Genomic DNA, 16,920 nt, shown 5'->3' on the forward strand with positions numbered 1-16,920 from the left:
AGGCTAATTTCTTGAAATCACGCAGAGATCATTAAATTGTATTATTTTTATGATACAGATAGTCCTCAAGTTATGACGCGAATGTTTGAAGTTATAAGATAGGGACTTATGAGCAGTCCTCAAAGTTCATTTAGACTTTCTGATAAACAATTCTGGACAATGAAGGAGAAAGATACCACTATAGGGATTTCTTATGGAGTTAGACTAATGTTTTCCAACCTTGGCAACTTTAAGACTTCAACTCCCAGAATTCCCTAGCCAATTGTTGTTTTTTAGAAATATATTTTAAGTGTATTTTGTGTCAAATGCAAACCCCATTTGGTATTTTGATAGCTATTTTCGCATCCTTATTTGAGCGCAACATGTTTTACTCCTCCAGTAAACATATATAGATTTAAAAGGTAGACATACAAATCATCTCATTTTGTGTTATTGTTAAATGAAGAACATTTTAAGCCAGTACATATTTTACTATAGGGAATCTAACATAAATTATTTTATTCAAACCCATTCTTTATTCAGAAACGAATACAATTAATTTTTCAGCCAGTTAATCAGCAGCAGACATTTTATACTTCCAAAAACTTCTAAACCAATAAGATTTAATTTTATGAGCTTTAACATTCTTTATATATTTCAGGTTGAAATTATGAAAGACTTCAAAAGTTTGCTGTTTTTCTCCCAAAACCCTTCTATAAAAATTAAGACCAGTTTAAAATTATTTCAAGAAGCCAGAAAATTATTGCTCATTTCAAGAAAATTATTTCTTGAAATTATTAATAATTCAATTTCTGGAATCATTTATTTTTAGAGAATTATTTCAAAATGTAAAAGGTTTGCTTTTTAATTCTTGTTTGTTGTTTTTTTTATTAAATCAACCTTTAACATTGACTTAGAAGTATGTGTGATTTTTCAAAAATTTTCCTAGTCATTAATGCTTCTCTTTGAATGGAGACCTCAACAAGCTTATCTCAATGGTGTGAAGAGAAGCAGAAAGTAAATATATCAAAATATATACTGTTCTTTAAACATACAAGTTCCAGCAATTTTCTTTCAAAGTAATGGTTTTATTTTATTTTTTAAATTCAGCATCAGTAAAATGCTTTACTGATGTGTAAAGGTGTATTTTAGTAGCTACTGATGATTAGAAAACAAATAATTTTGATACATATTTTAAAAATGGTTTTGAAATCCAGCCTCCTTCCAGGAATAACAATTAGTCATCCTAGTAGTCAAAACAGAATATTCCAAGATGGTTTGGCTATGCGTTGGATTTCAATGGCATTTTATAATTTTATCTTCAAGATGAATTTTCTTGGAGAAAAGAAAGCAATAACTCAAAAGCAAATACTGGAGGATCTCTGCAGAACTTTCAATAAATCCTCCAGAGTTTCTCACTCACCGTACTTGAAGTATACCAAGGGGAAATGGAAATAAATATTTGTTTTATTTATTTATGAAAGAAAACTGATGTGGCTGCTCAACTCACTCATGGTGAATATGAAGTATGAAAAATACTCTGCTAAACTTGCCTGTGTGCCATTCACTTAGTTCAAAAGTTCTTTGCTTGAAGAGCATGATTTATTTATTTTTTAAATTACTTTGCTTCTTGTTAGAGAATCCTGGATCCACCAAGTCAAAATCAAGTTTCCATGTGTGTATGCAACTATATTTTGTGAGATGTTATTGTATGTACTACAGCCAGCACTGCCAACTTACTTTCTTCTGTGCCTGATTCTGGGATTATTTGGTGTTTTAGATTAAAAAGTAAGCTACCGGTAGATTACCATTATAATGTTGCCTGTTTTTTCCTTCCCTATTTATCATAAGTGCCAATACTTTTAAGAGTCAATGGTTTTACCCATTAACGTCTTCAAGGAATGAATCTGCTTTAATCCAGTTTAAGATAAATTCCAATAGTTTTCGCGTCAATAATTTTGCCCTTCATTTCATCAAGGAACGAATCTGCTTTAATCCAATTATAGAAAAATTCCAACGCTTTTTGAGTGTCAGAAGTTTTGCCCATTAACTTCTTCAAGGAATGAGTCTGCTTTAATCCATTGATAGAGAAATTTCAATACTTTTAAGCATCAATAGTTTTGCCCTTAACTTCATTGAGGAATGAATCTGCTTTAATCGGGTTCTGTTCCCTTTGGCGATCTCTTTAGCTGTTTGAATTAAAATAAAGAGATGAATTTCAGTTGGAATTTATTGCTCTTTCATTGTTGTGACTCAACAAGCAGGTCAGTCTAACAAAAAAAAATTAACTGTGTTCGGTGGTATCTTCATGTCAGAAGCGGCGACTGCATCTCTTAAATTAAGCAAAGAAATTATAGTAAACAACGTAGTAAGAAGAATCTTCTCTGCCCATTTTCCTGTCTTATTTTGATCTGTCCTATTTTGATATTAAGCTGGGGAGAAAAAAAAGGCCACCAGCACCCATTTCAGGTTCATTTTAAAAAAAAGGCAGATGGAAAAAAGTATCACCAACTCATTTCTAGAATATGATTCTATTTTATTGCAACTCAACAGATCCTAGAATTTAAGATGTAGTGTTCAAATCGACCTCTTTGGGTATGTTTGTTTAAAATGTTCACCTCCCAGAGCTCCTCTCCAAGGGAGACAGGCAGCTAAGAAGTAGGAAATATAAACAAAAATAAATATTTTAAAAGTCTCCGTGGTACATATTTAGAATCTGGGGAACTTTCAAGGCACAGCTAATTTATTTTGAAATCGTGCTGGCTTAGAACTTGTTTTTTTCCCCTTCTTCTTCTTCGATCCTATCTTCAAATCTTTTCAGTTTCAGCTTACCTGGCTTAGCGGCTGTGAGCTGGCGTTGACAAATTCTTGCACACGTCGTCTATCAGCAGGACAACCACTGGATGAAAGAGAACCAGGCTGAAAAGCAGTGAGTTTGATAATCTTCTAAAAGAAGAAAAAAGAGGATGTCTCTGAGCAAAGGAAGTTGCCCAAAATGATGCAGAAGAAGTTTTGAAGGATACCTGCCAAGCGAGACAAAATCCTTGTGGCACCAACTTGAGTGAGTCTCTCAATGGGACCTGAAACCAGTTGGCAGCTATTCCATTCCCTGGAAAATAGGATGGTGTAGTTTCTTTTCCACACTGGTTAAAGAGACAGTGTCCCTGCGTGTCATCACTTTGGACAGTCAGATGGTGACTTTGGGGGAAAAAAGGGTTTTCAATGCCATGGCTTTGTTTTACTTCCAAAACATTGTTCACATCCTTGTAAGCTCATGATTCCGAGTAGACGTAATCCAACAATCTACCACCCTCTCCAGTTTCCACAAGAAAGGAAAACCTGTTGAGTGTAATGGTTAAGGCAGCAGTTGGAAGGAAGGAAGGAAGGAAGGAAGGAAGGAAGGAAGGAAGGAAGGAAGGAAGGAAGGAAGGAAGGAAGGAAGGAAGGAAGGGGAAGAAAGAGGAAGGAAGGGAGGAAGGAAAAGGAAGGAAGGAGAAGAGAGGAAAGAAGGAAAAAGGAAGGGACGGAGGGAAGGAGGGAGAAAGGAAAAAAGGGAGGGAGGAAGGAAGAGAGGGAGAAAGGAAGGAAGGAAGGGAGGGAGCGAGGAAGGAAGGAAGGAAGGAAGGAAGGAAGGAAGGAAGGAAGGAAGGAAGGAAGAGAGGAACATGGCCAGCAACAAGGAATGGACCCAGTTACAGTGGAGATGTGTGCACTGTTGGTAGATTTGAAAGAACAGGTTAGAGAAAGGCCCTCACAGACAAAGCCTATCTATGTAGTTTCTGGGAGTTAAACATAACGTGAAGACACACCATCCATATCACGGAAGGGGTTGGGTGTTGTGTATGTAAATAGTTATTAAACAGGGAACTAGCTGTGTGCAGATTAGCAAGGGTTTGAGCGGGAAATCCTGGTGCAATCATTGGGTGCAATAACCTAGGAGCGGGAAAATAAGCTCCACTGATTGGCTACACTTCAAACACTACCCCTATATAAGGTTGCAACATTTGACAGTTGACAGTTGACTTTGTGTATTCAATAAACTCGTTCTTTGCTAACCACTCTGAGTCCTCGTCTATCAGAACCAAACAATTGGCGACGAGGGTGGGATAGACAGAAGACCAGAGAATCGGCGGAATTGTCGCACAAAGGCGGCAAATTCGAATACGCGTCAAAGTCAACCGAGCGGCCGCGGCAGAACAAAAAGTCTCCGAATGGCGCAGATCGGGTCACTGAAGGAATTCGACCCAAACTTCCCCGAAGATTGGGAAGAATACGTAGGACAGGTCGAAGGGTTCCTGCTAGTGAACGGAATCACAGACGACCGGAAAAAAGCGGCAGCATTACTGACGATTTGCGGCACACCGGTCTACCGAGTCGCTGTCGGACTGTGTCAACCGCAACCGGTCTCAAGCGTGCCGTATGCCGATCTCCTAGCTAAACTAAAAGTCCACTTTACACCTAGGAGATCCGAATTATTCTGGCGGCGCATCTTCGAGAAAAGAAACCAGAGGCCGGGAGAATCCATACAAAAATTTGTCGCTGCCGTCCGGGAAGCCGCAGTACGATGTAAATATGATAATCTTGAAATAAGAATTCGTGACCGAGTTGTACTGGGCTTGCGGGACGAGCAGCTACAAAACAGAATTATATCCAAACCCACTGGCAATCTGCAGGAGGTGCTCGACGAACTTTTAACGTACGAATCAACCGGGTATCGCGACCCCCCCCGCAGTAGCATGGCAGCTTCGTCCGAAATCAACCAAGAAGGCTATGTGGACTGCGGGGAGGTGGACCAACAGTGGGAAGAAGATATCGCTGAAGTCTCCAGGCGGTTCGGGAAAATGGCGCCAAGACAACCCAGAAGTGAGGGGCCTGAACCTGCCCGCCGACAACAACCCGCAACTCCGCAAAGACAAGCGACGGCGACTCAACGACCCTGGCGGGACACCGCGACCAGACCGCGCGACACGGACAACCAGAACCGATGTGGCAGCTGCGGAGGCAACCATCCCTGGGCCTCTTGCCGATTCCGTACCGCAAGGTGCAGGGCATGCGGCAAGACCGGCCACATCCAGGCCATCTGCCGGAGCCGTGTTCGTGACAACCGCCTCCACGAAATCGATGTGTGGGCCGAGGGTAAGGTAACCCCTAGTTTAAGTGGCAAGGAGACCCCTAAACCCTGGGTAAAAATGCCAAATCTAGGGGAGGTGGCGCGTGTCAGCCGGAGGAAACAGGGAAATGGGCACGATTTTCCTGTAGGAAAATCAAAAATTACGGTCCACCTGCAAGGGGTCCCTTGCAGAATGGAAATTGACTCAGGGGCTTCAGTGTCAATAATTTCCACTGAAACCCTTGAGAGGATAGAACAAATAAGTGGAAGGAAAATTCCACTTAATTCAACAAACATTCAATTAACCGACTTCCAGAAAAGCCCCATAAAAATAAAAGGGAAGGTCAGCCTTAGTGTTAAATTCAAGGGATTTAAGGGGATCTTAGAATTAATTGTCACGGAGGGACATAGGACTAGCTTAATAGGGGTTAACTGGTTCCCTGCCCTGGGCATTTGGATCGGGGGGATAAATTCTGTAATTAAAAATAAGACCCTCGAATCAGTCTGCAATGAATTTGCAGACGTATTCGATGGGTCTTGGGGTCGGTACAAAGGGCCCCCAATTAAATTTAACCTAGACCCCTCTGTAAAACCGATCAGGCTTAAGGCCCGAAGGGTACCTTTCGCCCTAAAGGAAAAAATCGAGGCCGAGCTCGACAGGCTTGTAGGCCTCGGGGTACTAGAACCTGTTGAGGGTGGCCTGTGGGAAACGCCGATTGTCACACCCCTCAAACCCAACGGGGATGTGAGAATCTGCGCTGACTATAAGGCCACACTCAACTTGGGAATGAAAAAGCACGCTTACCCGGTCCCGACGGTGAAGCAGGTCCTCGCCACGATCCAGGACGGCGCCATGTTCGCCAAGCTCGACTTGGCGCATGCGTACTTACAGTTGACTGTTTCTAAAGAGGCTGCAGAGGCACAGACGATAGTTACCCACAAGGGGGCGTTCCAGGTCCATAGGCTGCAATTTGGTATTGCAGCAGCTCCAGGCATCTTTCAAGAAGTGATGGAGAGGACCTTAAAGGGCATACCAGGAGTATGCCCTTATTTTGATGATGTCTTGATTGCTGGAAAAGATGAAGGAATGTTAGTAGAGCGACTGGAACAGGTACTGGGTAGATTTAGGAGGGCTGGTTTGAAACTAAAAAGGGAAAAATGTAGCATAGGGGTTAAATCCACTGATTTTTTAGGGTTTAGAATTGATAAAAATGGAATACACCCTACCCCTGACAAAATTAAAGCAATTAAATGTGCCCCAGAACCAAAGAATAAAGCAGAATTGCAGGCATTCCTAGGACTGGTAAATTTTTACCATACGTTTGTGCCACACAAGGCTGCCATCGCAGAACCCCTCCACAGACTCTTAGATAAGAAGACTCCTTGGAAATGGCTAGACAAACACAGAGTAAGTTTCCAAACTTTAAAGGACATATTGTCCAGTAAATCAACTGTAACCCACTTTATAGAAAATAAACCTATCTACCTGGCGTGCGATGCTTCGCCTTATGGGGTAGGGGCTGTCATCAGTCATTTAGACAAACAAGGAATACAAAGACCAATTGCATACTATTCACGCACACTAACCAAAGCAGAGCGGAATTATGCTCAGATTGACAGGGAGGCATTAGCAATAGTGGCAGGTGTTAAAAAGTTCCACGACTACCTTTATGGCAGGAACTTTACTATACTGACTGACCACAAGCCCCTGTTAGGACTGTTTACCACAGATAAACAGACTCCCCAAATAATGTCACCTAGAATGCTGAGATGGTCTATTTTCCTCTCAGCATACTCATTCTCCCTCCAATACAGACCGGGCAAGGACATGGGACATGCGGACGCCCTTAGCAGATTGCCCCTAAACATAACAGAGGAAGACCCTGCACCTGCGGGACAAATAATGTCCCTACAGGATATCCCTGATTTGCCACTAACTGCTAAAGACATAGCTGAGGCAACAAACAAAGACTACACCTTAAAGAGAGTAATGGCCTGGGTCCTGAGCGGGTGGCCAAACGCCAATCCAGATGAAAAATATATTCCCTATTTTAGAAGGAAAGATGAACTGTCAGTTCATCTGGGATGTTTACTTTGGGGAAATCGTGTGGTTATTCCAGGAATCCACAAATCAGCTATTTTATTAGAATTACATGAAGGACACCCGGGAATAGTTAGGATGAAAGCGTTGGCTAGGAGTCACTTGTGGTGGCCAGGACTGGACAAGGATATTGAAGAGTGTGTTGCCAATTGCCATCTGTGCCAAAGCTCTAGGCCGGAACAACAACACATTCGTACGCATAAGTGGGAGTTAGCTAGAAATCCTTGGTCCAGAATCCATATTGATTTCGCTGGGCCTTTCCAGGGGTTAACATTTCTGGTAGTGGTTGACAGCTTCTCTAGATGGCTAGAGGTAGTACCAGTCAGTTCAGCAACCTCAGGTAGAACCATACAGGCATTAAGGGGCCTCTTTGCCACTCATGGGTTGCCGGATTTAATTGTCTCGGATAATGGGCCACAATTCACATCTATTGAATTTCAGGATTTCCTCAAGGCCAACTCGATTAAGCACAGGACATCAGCACCCTTCCACCCATCCACTAACGGCTTGGCTGAACGTAATGTGAGGACCACAAAGGACGCCTTAAAAAGAATCATTCGAGGTGACTGGCATCAGAGACTGGCCGAGTTTTTGTTGGCCCAACATACGACCCCTTGTTCCGCCACAGGGAAAAGTCCAGCTGAAATGCGGTGGGGACGGAGACTAACCACCAAATTGGACAGACTACACCCTGACAGACTTCTGCCTAGTGCTGAATTGGACATTCCTAACAGAACATTTAAAGTGGGGGACTTGATCTGGGCCAGGAATTATGCCCAAGGGGACAAATGGATGCCAGGGGTGGTGACTGAGATTTTAGGACCTCTGTCATACACTATTGAGGGGGAAGGGAATAGGACCTGTAAAAGACACACTGATCAGCTGAGGAAAAGATCCAGGGGGTGTTTGCCAGTAGAGGGGGGCCATAGCTCAAATGGGGAAGGAAGCACATCCAAATTCTTTAATAACAACATGCCAGAGAGCGTGGTAGAGGAATGGCAAAACATCTCTTTCCCTGTATCCCCACAGCAGCAACAATCGAGTCAATTAGATCAGGAGGCACCCCTGCGAGGTAGGACAGTGACTACGGAGTATCAAACACAAACCAACGCACAAAACAGCAACAGGGAAACATCAGAGTCAAGTAACCCAGAGCCTAGGTCCAACACAGATGAGCAGCCCAGCGGTCAATCTGGAAAGGGGGTCCCCAGAAGTCAGACTAATAGATACCCTTCTAGAGTTCATAGGCCACCAAAATATTTAAGGGACTTTGTAAAGAGTTAACAACAACTGGGGGGTAAGGGGTGTTGTGTATGTAAATAGTTATTAAACAGGGAACTAGCTGTGTGCAGATTAGCAAGGGTTTGAGCGGGAAATCCTGGTGCAATCATTGGGTGCAATAACCTAGGAGCGGGAAAATAAGCTCCACTGATTGGCTACACTTCAAACACTACCCCTATATAAGGTTGCAACATTTGACAGTTGACAGTTGACTTTGTGTATTCAATAAACTCGTTCTTTGCTAACCACTCTGAGTCCTCGTCTATCAGAACCAAACATTGGGAGCCTCTGTAGGCCATGAGCATCTCGGGAGAAACTGCAGCATTTTTAGAATAACAGTATACAGGTAGGCCTCAGCTTACACCCATTCGTTTAGTGACCATTTGAAGTTAAAAAAACAGCACTGGAGGAAAAAAATGGCATGACCCTTTTCCATGCTTAGGACCCTTGCAGCATCCCCATGGTCACGCGATCAAAATTCAGACACTCAGCAAATGACTCATATTCATGACGGTTGCCACATCCCGGGATCACCTTTTGCGGCCTTCACTTATGACTACAATCAGGAGCGGAATTTCCATCGCTAAGCCAGGCGGCTGTTAGCTGAGTTACACCTGATTTCATGCTTGAGCAGGAGGTAGGAATAAGTCTCTTCCAACTCTGTTACTCTTTGCTCTGTAGCCAGCTGGGGAATTCTGGGAGTTGAAGTCCACAAGTTTTTAAGTGGCCACGTTTGAGGACACCCCCCCGCCTTACCCCATTTGCTCTTGTTGGTGGGGTGGGTGCCATCCCAGACCAAACAATATTCTTTGATCAAGCTCTTTTAAGCTATCTAAACTATATCTTGGAAGGCAAATCTGTCACTGTTAAGATACCCCCTTGAAGGTTTCTGTTATCACTGATGGCCTGTTTGTCATCTCCCCGTGGAACAAAGCAGGATAATTACGAATCCTTATAACTGAGAAAGAAAGGCAGTTTCTGGACCCTTGTCCTGACTGTTTGATGTCTGGATGAGTAGATCATCTGACTTTCAGCAGGATTCCCAGCTTTGCCCTGATAGCTTCCCCGTTGCGCTCCGCAGTGTTTTGCTAAATTGCGGTATTGTTTGATTTCATCCAGGGACCCCACAAAGCCTTATGAGATGAACAGTGCACTATCTATGACAGCCCTGCTCAAATGAATGAGCGCAGAGCACTTTCTCAGGGCTATAAATTTAACTTCCTTGTTTTTTAATTCAAGAGACAAGGGATGATTCAGCCAAGCGCGAGAGGAAGGAATCAAGGAAGTGATTCCCACTCTTATTCTATTAAGGGAGGGAAGAAAGTGCGCTGGTTCGAAGCACAAAATACACTGTGAAACAGCAAAGAAAAAGTAGCTAAATTTGCTTTTGACCTGTGTAGAGTTAGGTGGTTACTGGAAATAAAACAGAATAATTTTTAACTGGGGAGGAAAGTCTTCAGTTTGCATCTGTTCTGTACCAGCCTGCTACCGGCCCTGCAGAAAAGGCAGGGACAACCCCTTTACAAACGGCAAGAGGCTGGAATTAAGCCTGCCAAATTTATTAACATAAAACAGAGCAAAACAAGACACCAACCATGAAACAGGAGCTATGAAACAGGAACTAATCAAGCGGTTGCCTTCAGCAAACCAGCCCTCCCACGCATTCCCCTTTTATACAGTTCAGGGCGTGGCTTCTCTCTGCCTCCTTCCAAGGTGCCCCATTGCCTTCCTCTGTTTACTCCTGATTGACTGCCTCCTGCGTCGGGCGTCCTTGAACAGGGCCAGCTGTGGGTCATCTTCATCCACACTGTCAGGCTCACACAGCTGGGTCTCCATCGTGACCAGGTGGGAGTGGCCTGGCTGAGGGCTCTCATCAGCAAGATCTCCAACCCCCTCAGCAAGCTCTTCAACACCCCCCTCCTCCTCCTCCCCTGAATCGTCCGACCCAACTGCCGAACCCACAGGCTGACCCTGAATCACAACAGCATCTGAACTGCTTGTTTTCCTAACTCCCTTACGCTGTATTCTATATTCTGTATTCTAAAGTTTCAACACTTGAGGTATAATGATGGTGTGTAAACAAAGTTGTACAGATTCACAGACTATGGTGGCTGTGCCCAATTATTCGGTGGTTTTGGCTGACAGTTTAGAAAGAAGCGAGAAGATTTCCTAACCATTGTTACAATAAATATTGCCTTTGGTTCCTTGACAATGTCCCTCAATGCACATACAGTAAATCAATGTAACAACGAAAAACAATTACGGCCTTGCTGCTCGCTGCTAACGTTTTATTTTCACAAAACACCGCAAAACTACAATACGTTTTTCATTGAATTGGGGGGGGAGGTTTTCAAATGTGGGTTTGGCCGGGGAGTATTGCAGGAAGTAGAGAAATGAGCACAACAAAGAATTGTGGGGGAAAAATCTGGAATAACAAACATCAGAATGTAAACCCCGTGTATATAGCCACTATTGTTCCCAATATATTTAATTATTTGTTGGATTGGCTGCCATCAAGTTGATGTCAGCTCTCAACAAAGACAAAGATTTTCTCCAGGGCAATTTGTCCCCAAAGTTGGCTTTTCATCTCTTCCCCACAGAGCCCCAGTCTTTACTTCTGGTTATCCTCTCCTCCAGAGAGAGAATGTCTGAGGTAATATCCACACAAAATATACAGGTAGTCCTTAATTTGCGACCGGTTGCATAGTGACCATTTGAAGTTAAGACTGACCTCCCTGGGGCTACTTAAGCCCAGATTACAACTTCCAAAAGCCCCCCCCTTCCCCCCTCCCCACATGGTCACTTGATGGCATTTTGGGCACTTGGCAACTGGTCTGCATTTACAACTTTTTGCAGTGCCCCATAGTTGTATAAAAAATAAAAGAGAATATATGAAGTTCACAGCCGATCTGTGCGGTCCTTGGTGCCCTCTGAGCTTGGTTGTTTTCTTGCAGACGTTTCATTACCCAGCTAGGTAACATTATCAGTGCTAGAAGGGAGTGGGATTTGCTCTGAGTTGATATACAAGTGGCTTGCTCCTCTCCCTTCTAGCACTAATGATTTTTCATTTCTAAAATGAAATATCTCAAAAAAAACCCAGCTAAGTTCAGAGAGTACCGAGGAACCCACCGTCATATATATTCTTTGTTAGCAAGCCAAAAAAATTACATATACATACATACATAGCACCCATTCATGTAATGGACTCTCATAATGCCTGCATTGTTTGAAGGGCTGCAGCACCAGAGGGCAGGACAAGAAACAATAGTTGGAAGCTGGTCAAAGAGAGAAGCAACCTGGAATTAAGGAGAAACTTCCTAACAGTGAGAACAATAAGCCAGTGGAATGGCTTGCCTTCAGAAATTGTGGGTGCTCCATCACTGGAGGTTTTTAAGAAGAGGCTGGACAGTCACTTGTCTGAAATAGTATAGGTTCTCCTGTTCGAGCAGGGGGCTGGACTAGAAGACCTCCAAGGTCCAGCTCTATTCTGTTCCTTTCCTTTCCATTCCATTCCATTATCAGGTGTGAGACAGAGAGAAATACACAGAGGGAATGTGTATGGTTTGAACATTTCCTGGAGAAAAAGTGCAGAAGAAAATCCAGATGCTCAGTTCGTCGAAGTCTCCCTACTTGGTTGTGTGATATTTACAAAATCCCTCTAAACTGCAAGTAACTTAAATGTCCATTGTTTTATTAATCATTGGTGCAGGTGTGTTTAAAAGCAGAATGTAATTTTTTTATTTAATTTTTTTAAAAAAAGCAGGTAAGAACAGTTATTTGCATAACGTACAGTAAGTATATACATCCGTATGTTGAAACTAACTGATTAAAGTTGTTAAAATGCTAAACGGAGCTGGAATATAAATGACACGTATCATTTAAAAATTTCATGGAATAATATTAGGAACAGTCCTAAAGGTCACCTGTACACAGGTTATGTTCCCTTATCAGCCAAAACCTGATAAGCAAGAAGAAATGTTTTTTTAAGTGAGCAAGGCACAAAAATATGAGTTATAACTGGCTTTAAGTAGGAAATTCAGGAATAAACCTAGCCCTTTTAAACCCTGAGGAATTGTAACTACAGTATAATGGAAGAATTTAGAGAATAATTTAGAAATTTAGAATTTGAAGAGCATGGTATTTGAAATACTTTACCATAATTATTTTATTTAAAGAAACGTTGCATTTTGGATTTCACACTGACTGAAAGTTTAGCAATGTTGTTCCTTTTGTCTTCTCAGTGACTGGAAGGGGGAAAATGTCAAGGATCTGCTGTAGCTTCCATTCTTCTGGATGCACCAAATTGCGATGTAAACATTCCTCAGCCCTTTGCCTGTGTTTCGATATGCAAAAGATAAAGAGAGACTGAAGAGCTGTGAGGATACTTCTAGGAGGCTAATTTTCATCTTAATCTGAAGGTAAGCAATCCATTTCTTTGTTGATACGTTGCAAGGCCTTTACAATGCATTGATCGTTTTGTGTTTTGCTATTTTCGAATTCCTAAAAAATGGACCATCATTGAGTTATTTGCACAATGATATCAAGGTCTGTGAGATGTCAGTTACTGCCTCAGAGCTCATAGTAGCAGGGGATAGGGTAGATCACAGGTGCCAAACGTGATCACGTCACATGATGTGTCCTGACGTATCCTGATGTTTTTTGCCTTCGTGGAGATGGGGTGGGTGTGACTTGCATGTGACACATCCAGTCTGTGGGCTGCCAGTTTGACACTCCTGGGGTAGATGAATCCATGGAGGGCTAGGTGGAGCTGCCTACATCTCTAGAGATGAAGAAGTAGGAAATGATCAGGCTGAGCTTGAGGGGGGGGGGGTCAAGTGCATCATCAGTCTGAAGTCCCTTCGCTCCCACAAAAGATCTAGGTCCAGCCCTCCTTGAATTCCATTGATTCTTATCTACCACCAATTTGGCTTGACCAACAGTAGGCCATCAGATCCTTGTTTAGAATATGTATGGAATAAAAAGTAAAGATAAAGGGTTCCCCTGCCCAGTTGTGTACGACTTTTGGGGACAGTGCTCATCTCTGTTTCTTAGCCGAGGGAGATAGTGTTGTCTAAAGACACTTCCATGATCATGTAGCCAACATGACTATATGCCAAGGTGCACACAATGCTGTTACCTTGCCACCGAAGTTATGCCTATTTATCTACTCACATCTGCATGCTTTCAAACTGCTAGGTTGGAAAGAGCTGGGGTGAGTAACAGGAGCTCACCCCATTGCGCAGCACTTGGGTCTCAAACCTGGGCTGTCAGCTTTCCAAATGACAGGCTCAGTGCCTTTAACCGCTGAGCCAGTATCCCCTTCATGGAATAAACTTGTACTCATTTTTTTATCTAACCCTGACTCCTCATAGCTCGCGGCTGACATAAGGTGCCTCCTGTAATGGCTTCCACATTTAAAAGATGGCTTCAGATGCAAAGAGGGAGACATCTACATACCACTCTCTGCACTACATTATAGAAATCATTGGATGGAATATGGGTGGAATCCAACATCTGCTCAGGATCCAATAAAGAGAGGGCTGTTATATTTCTGGGTCATGTACAGACAGTGACATGCTCATGATTTTGTGTAGGGCTTTAAGAGAGGAAAAGAACTATTTGTGTCAGATACCCACATAACATTTTTGGAAGTGCTATCATATATCCATTCAATCTGTTACTCACAAGGCTAAACCAACAATTGTCCCTCCATCTCTCCTGGAGAGAATCACAACCAAGGTAGAGGCAAATATTTATCTCATATTCTTTGGAAAGCTTGCTTGTCTTGATGCAACCTAACCACACATTTCTCCTTTTAGCGGCTGTGTCACATGGCTGACTCACAGCTTTTATCCACTTGGGCTGTGCGGTAGTTCAAATTCAGGCTCAAAATGGTGTCTTGGAGCATGTGGGAGTGTGAATGTTGCACCTCCCTGCAACATTACAAGGCAGATGTACTTTTCCTAAGATATTTAAGGAAGGAGAGCCCAGCATCTTTCTGGGTCCTTGGCACTGACTTCAAACTCCCTTATAGATAGGAGATTTTGTTCTCATATTCAGTCAAAAGTAGCCTTCCTATAACTTAATATGCATTATTTCTTTTCCTCCATTCTCGGATGAGAGACACCAAGTCTTGACCTTCTCTAGGAGACTTTTGTAGCCACCATGTGCAAACCTGTCAATCTCTGCTCGTTGGATTTTGTTTTTAACCCTGGATTAGTTTCCTGGACCTTCTCTTCCCTTCTTCATTTCCTCTTAATACATGCCAAGAACTGGATAAGTCCTTCAAATGAGAAGTTGGGTCAAAGAAGAACACAATGATACTGTCAGTGGGCAGGATTGGAACATATACAGTTAGTTGATGTAAGTGCATCCACAGGGGGTGGGGGACAGTTATTGTACTGTATGTCTGTAAAAGAAAGAGTGGCAGAAGCTGCGGGTGGAGTTAAAAGAGGGATCAGCCTAGAATCCCTACATAGCCACAAGCAGACTAAGTCCAACCTCTCTTGAATTCTATGGACCTTTATCTAACTCCAAGCAGGCGATAACACTTATTTGAGAAGATTCCTGGTGCATAGGATTTTAGAAATAAGAGTTTAATTGGACCTTCATGTGTAGACCTGGTCTTTTCCAACCTGAAACTATCCAGCCAGCTGGTGTAAAATAGGGCAAGTACATGATTCATGTCATTTTTGTATCATGTCACAAGTGACTTCATCATGGTTTCTTCTGATGCAGCCTAAAACTGCATTTGCCCACTTCTCATCACATCACACACTCTTAGTGTTTGTTAGAAAGATCAAGAATTATATATTTAATTTGCAGACAACTAGTATTCTGAATTTTTTTTTTATATACCCCTGCAATTATTGAGCAAGCAATTTCCCTATCCTAGCCCTATAGCAGTGGCCAAAATTGTGGAAACCTTTTGGGAAAAGCATACACTAGAAATGCCACCTTTGGTAAAGTTTCCACCGATTTTTCTTCTATAATTTTTTATAACTATAGCCTTGTTCACTTAATACTATTTTTTTAATCCCATTTATATCCCGCCCTTCTCCGAAGACTCAGGGCGGCTTGCAATTTAAAGCACAAATCAATGTGCTTAGCAATAGCCTTCATTGTATGTATATGCCTGCTTATTAGGGCTTTCGTCCCCGCCTCAAGCGGCATTATTACAAAGTCAGCTTATTGCCCCCAACAATCTGGGTCCTCATTTTACCTACCTCGGAAGGATGGAAGGCTGAGTCAACCTTGAGCCTGGTGGGACTCGAACCTGCACTAGTTGCAGGCAGCTGGTGTTACTTAAGGAGGCATTAGCTCACTGCTCCACCAAGGCTCTTTTACATCACTTTCTGAGCAACCAGTCAACTCTTTGCGCCATTACTTTAATTTTATTACGTTTTACGAGCTCACTAAATGAAAGAACACCAAACAAACCCCCAACCCACTTGATAGCGATCACCTAACACACTGACAAATGTCCTCCTCTCAGCTTCAATACACGACATCAATACCTGAACCCTACTGTGATCTGATTGGCTCATTGCCGAAACAAGATGACAGCCGATTGGCTCCCTAAACAATCATGCTCATTGGCTACAATCAGATGAAGGAAAGCTACCTGATATCAAACCTAAGCAAGTTGTGCTTCCTTTTTTTCTGGTTATTTGGCTATAAATTTTCATAGAATACAGATAATTGAACAAACTTTGTTGCATTACATTCTTGATTAAATCATCTTTCCATTGATACATAGTTTTATGGTACTATTCCAAAAAAAAAAAGTGATGTTATCAGCCATCAAACCTCAAAAATACACTTTTCCCAAAAGGTTTCCACAATTTTGGATTGGATGTTTGTTCCCTTAATAAGGAAACCTTTCACATACACGTAGTCCTTGACGTACGAGCACAACGGAGCCCAAAGTTTCCGGCGCTAAGCAAGATGATAGCTAAGTGAGTTTTGTCCCATTTTATGACCTTTCTTACCACAGTTGTTAAGTTAGGAACACCGTCGTTAGGTGAATCTGGCTTCCCCGTTAACTTTGCTTGTCCGCTCAACCCTCGACATGATATCCCGTTGCCTGGAAGCGGTCCGGGTTTGGATGGGGAGAAACAGGCTTCGTCTCAATCCTGCCAAGACTGAGTGGCTGTACATACCTGCATCTCAGACTAACCAATCTTTTCCATCGTTAACTATGGGGGGTGAGGTGTTACCCCCCTGTTGATAGGGCCCGCAACTTGGGTGTCCTCCTGGATTCACGGCTCAGTTTGGAAGATCATATAGGAGACGTGGCCAGGGGGGCTTTTGCCCAGGTTTGCCTGGTGCGCCAGTTACGGCCCTATCTGGACCGAGATGCGCTACGCACAGTCACCCATGCGCTCGTGACCTCCCGGCTAGACTACAGCAATGCTCTCTACATGGGGCTGCCCCTGAGGACCACTCG

The 16,920-nt window shown here is 42.9% G+C and overlaps 1 protein-coding gene across 1 annotated transcript in view; it reads right to left on the reverse strand.

The window, feature by feature from the left end:
• Positions 1–14,379, reverse strand: part of HHLA1 (HHLA1 neighbor of OC90) — a gene marked incomplete at both ends in the record, with an annotated part of 48,955 nt that extends 34,576 nt beyond the window's left edge. Inside the window, one exon of the mRNA XM_083360343.1 lies at positions 14,316–14,379. Within this exon, the coding sequence (XP_083216469.1) occupies positions 14,316–14,379 (64 nt within the window). The remainder of the gene's footprint in view (positions 1–14,315) is intronic.
• Positions 14,380–16,920: the final 2,541 nt, after the last annotated feature.

This window comes from Vipera ursinii, assembly GCF_947247035.1.
Source record: "Vipera ursinii genome assembly, chromosome: 3".
Classification (NCBI taxonomy): domain Eukaryota; kingdom Metazoa; phylum Chordata; class Lepidosauria; order Squamata; family Viperidae; genus Vipera; species Vipera ursinii.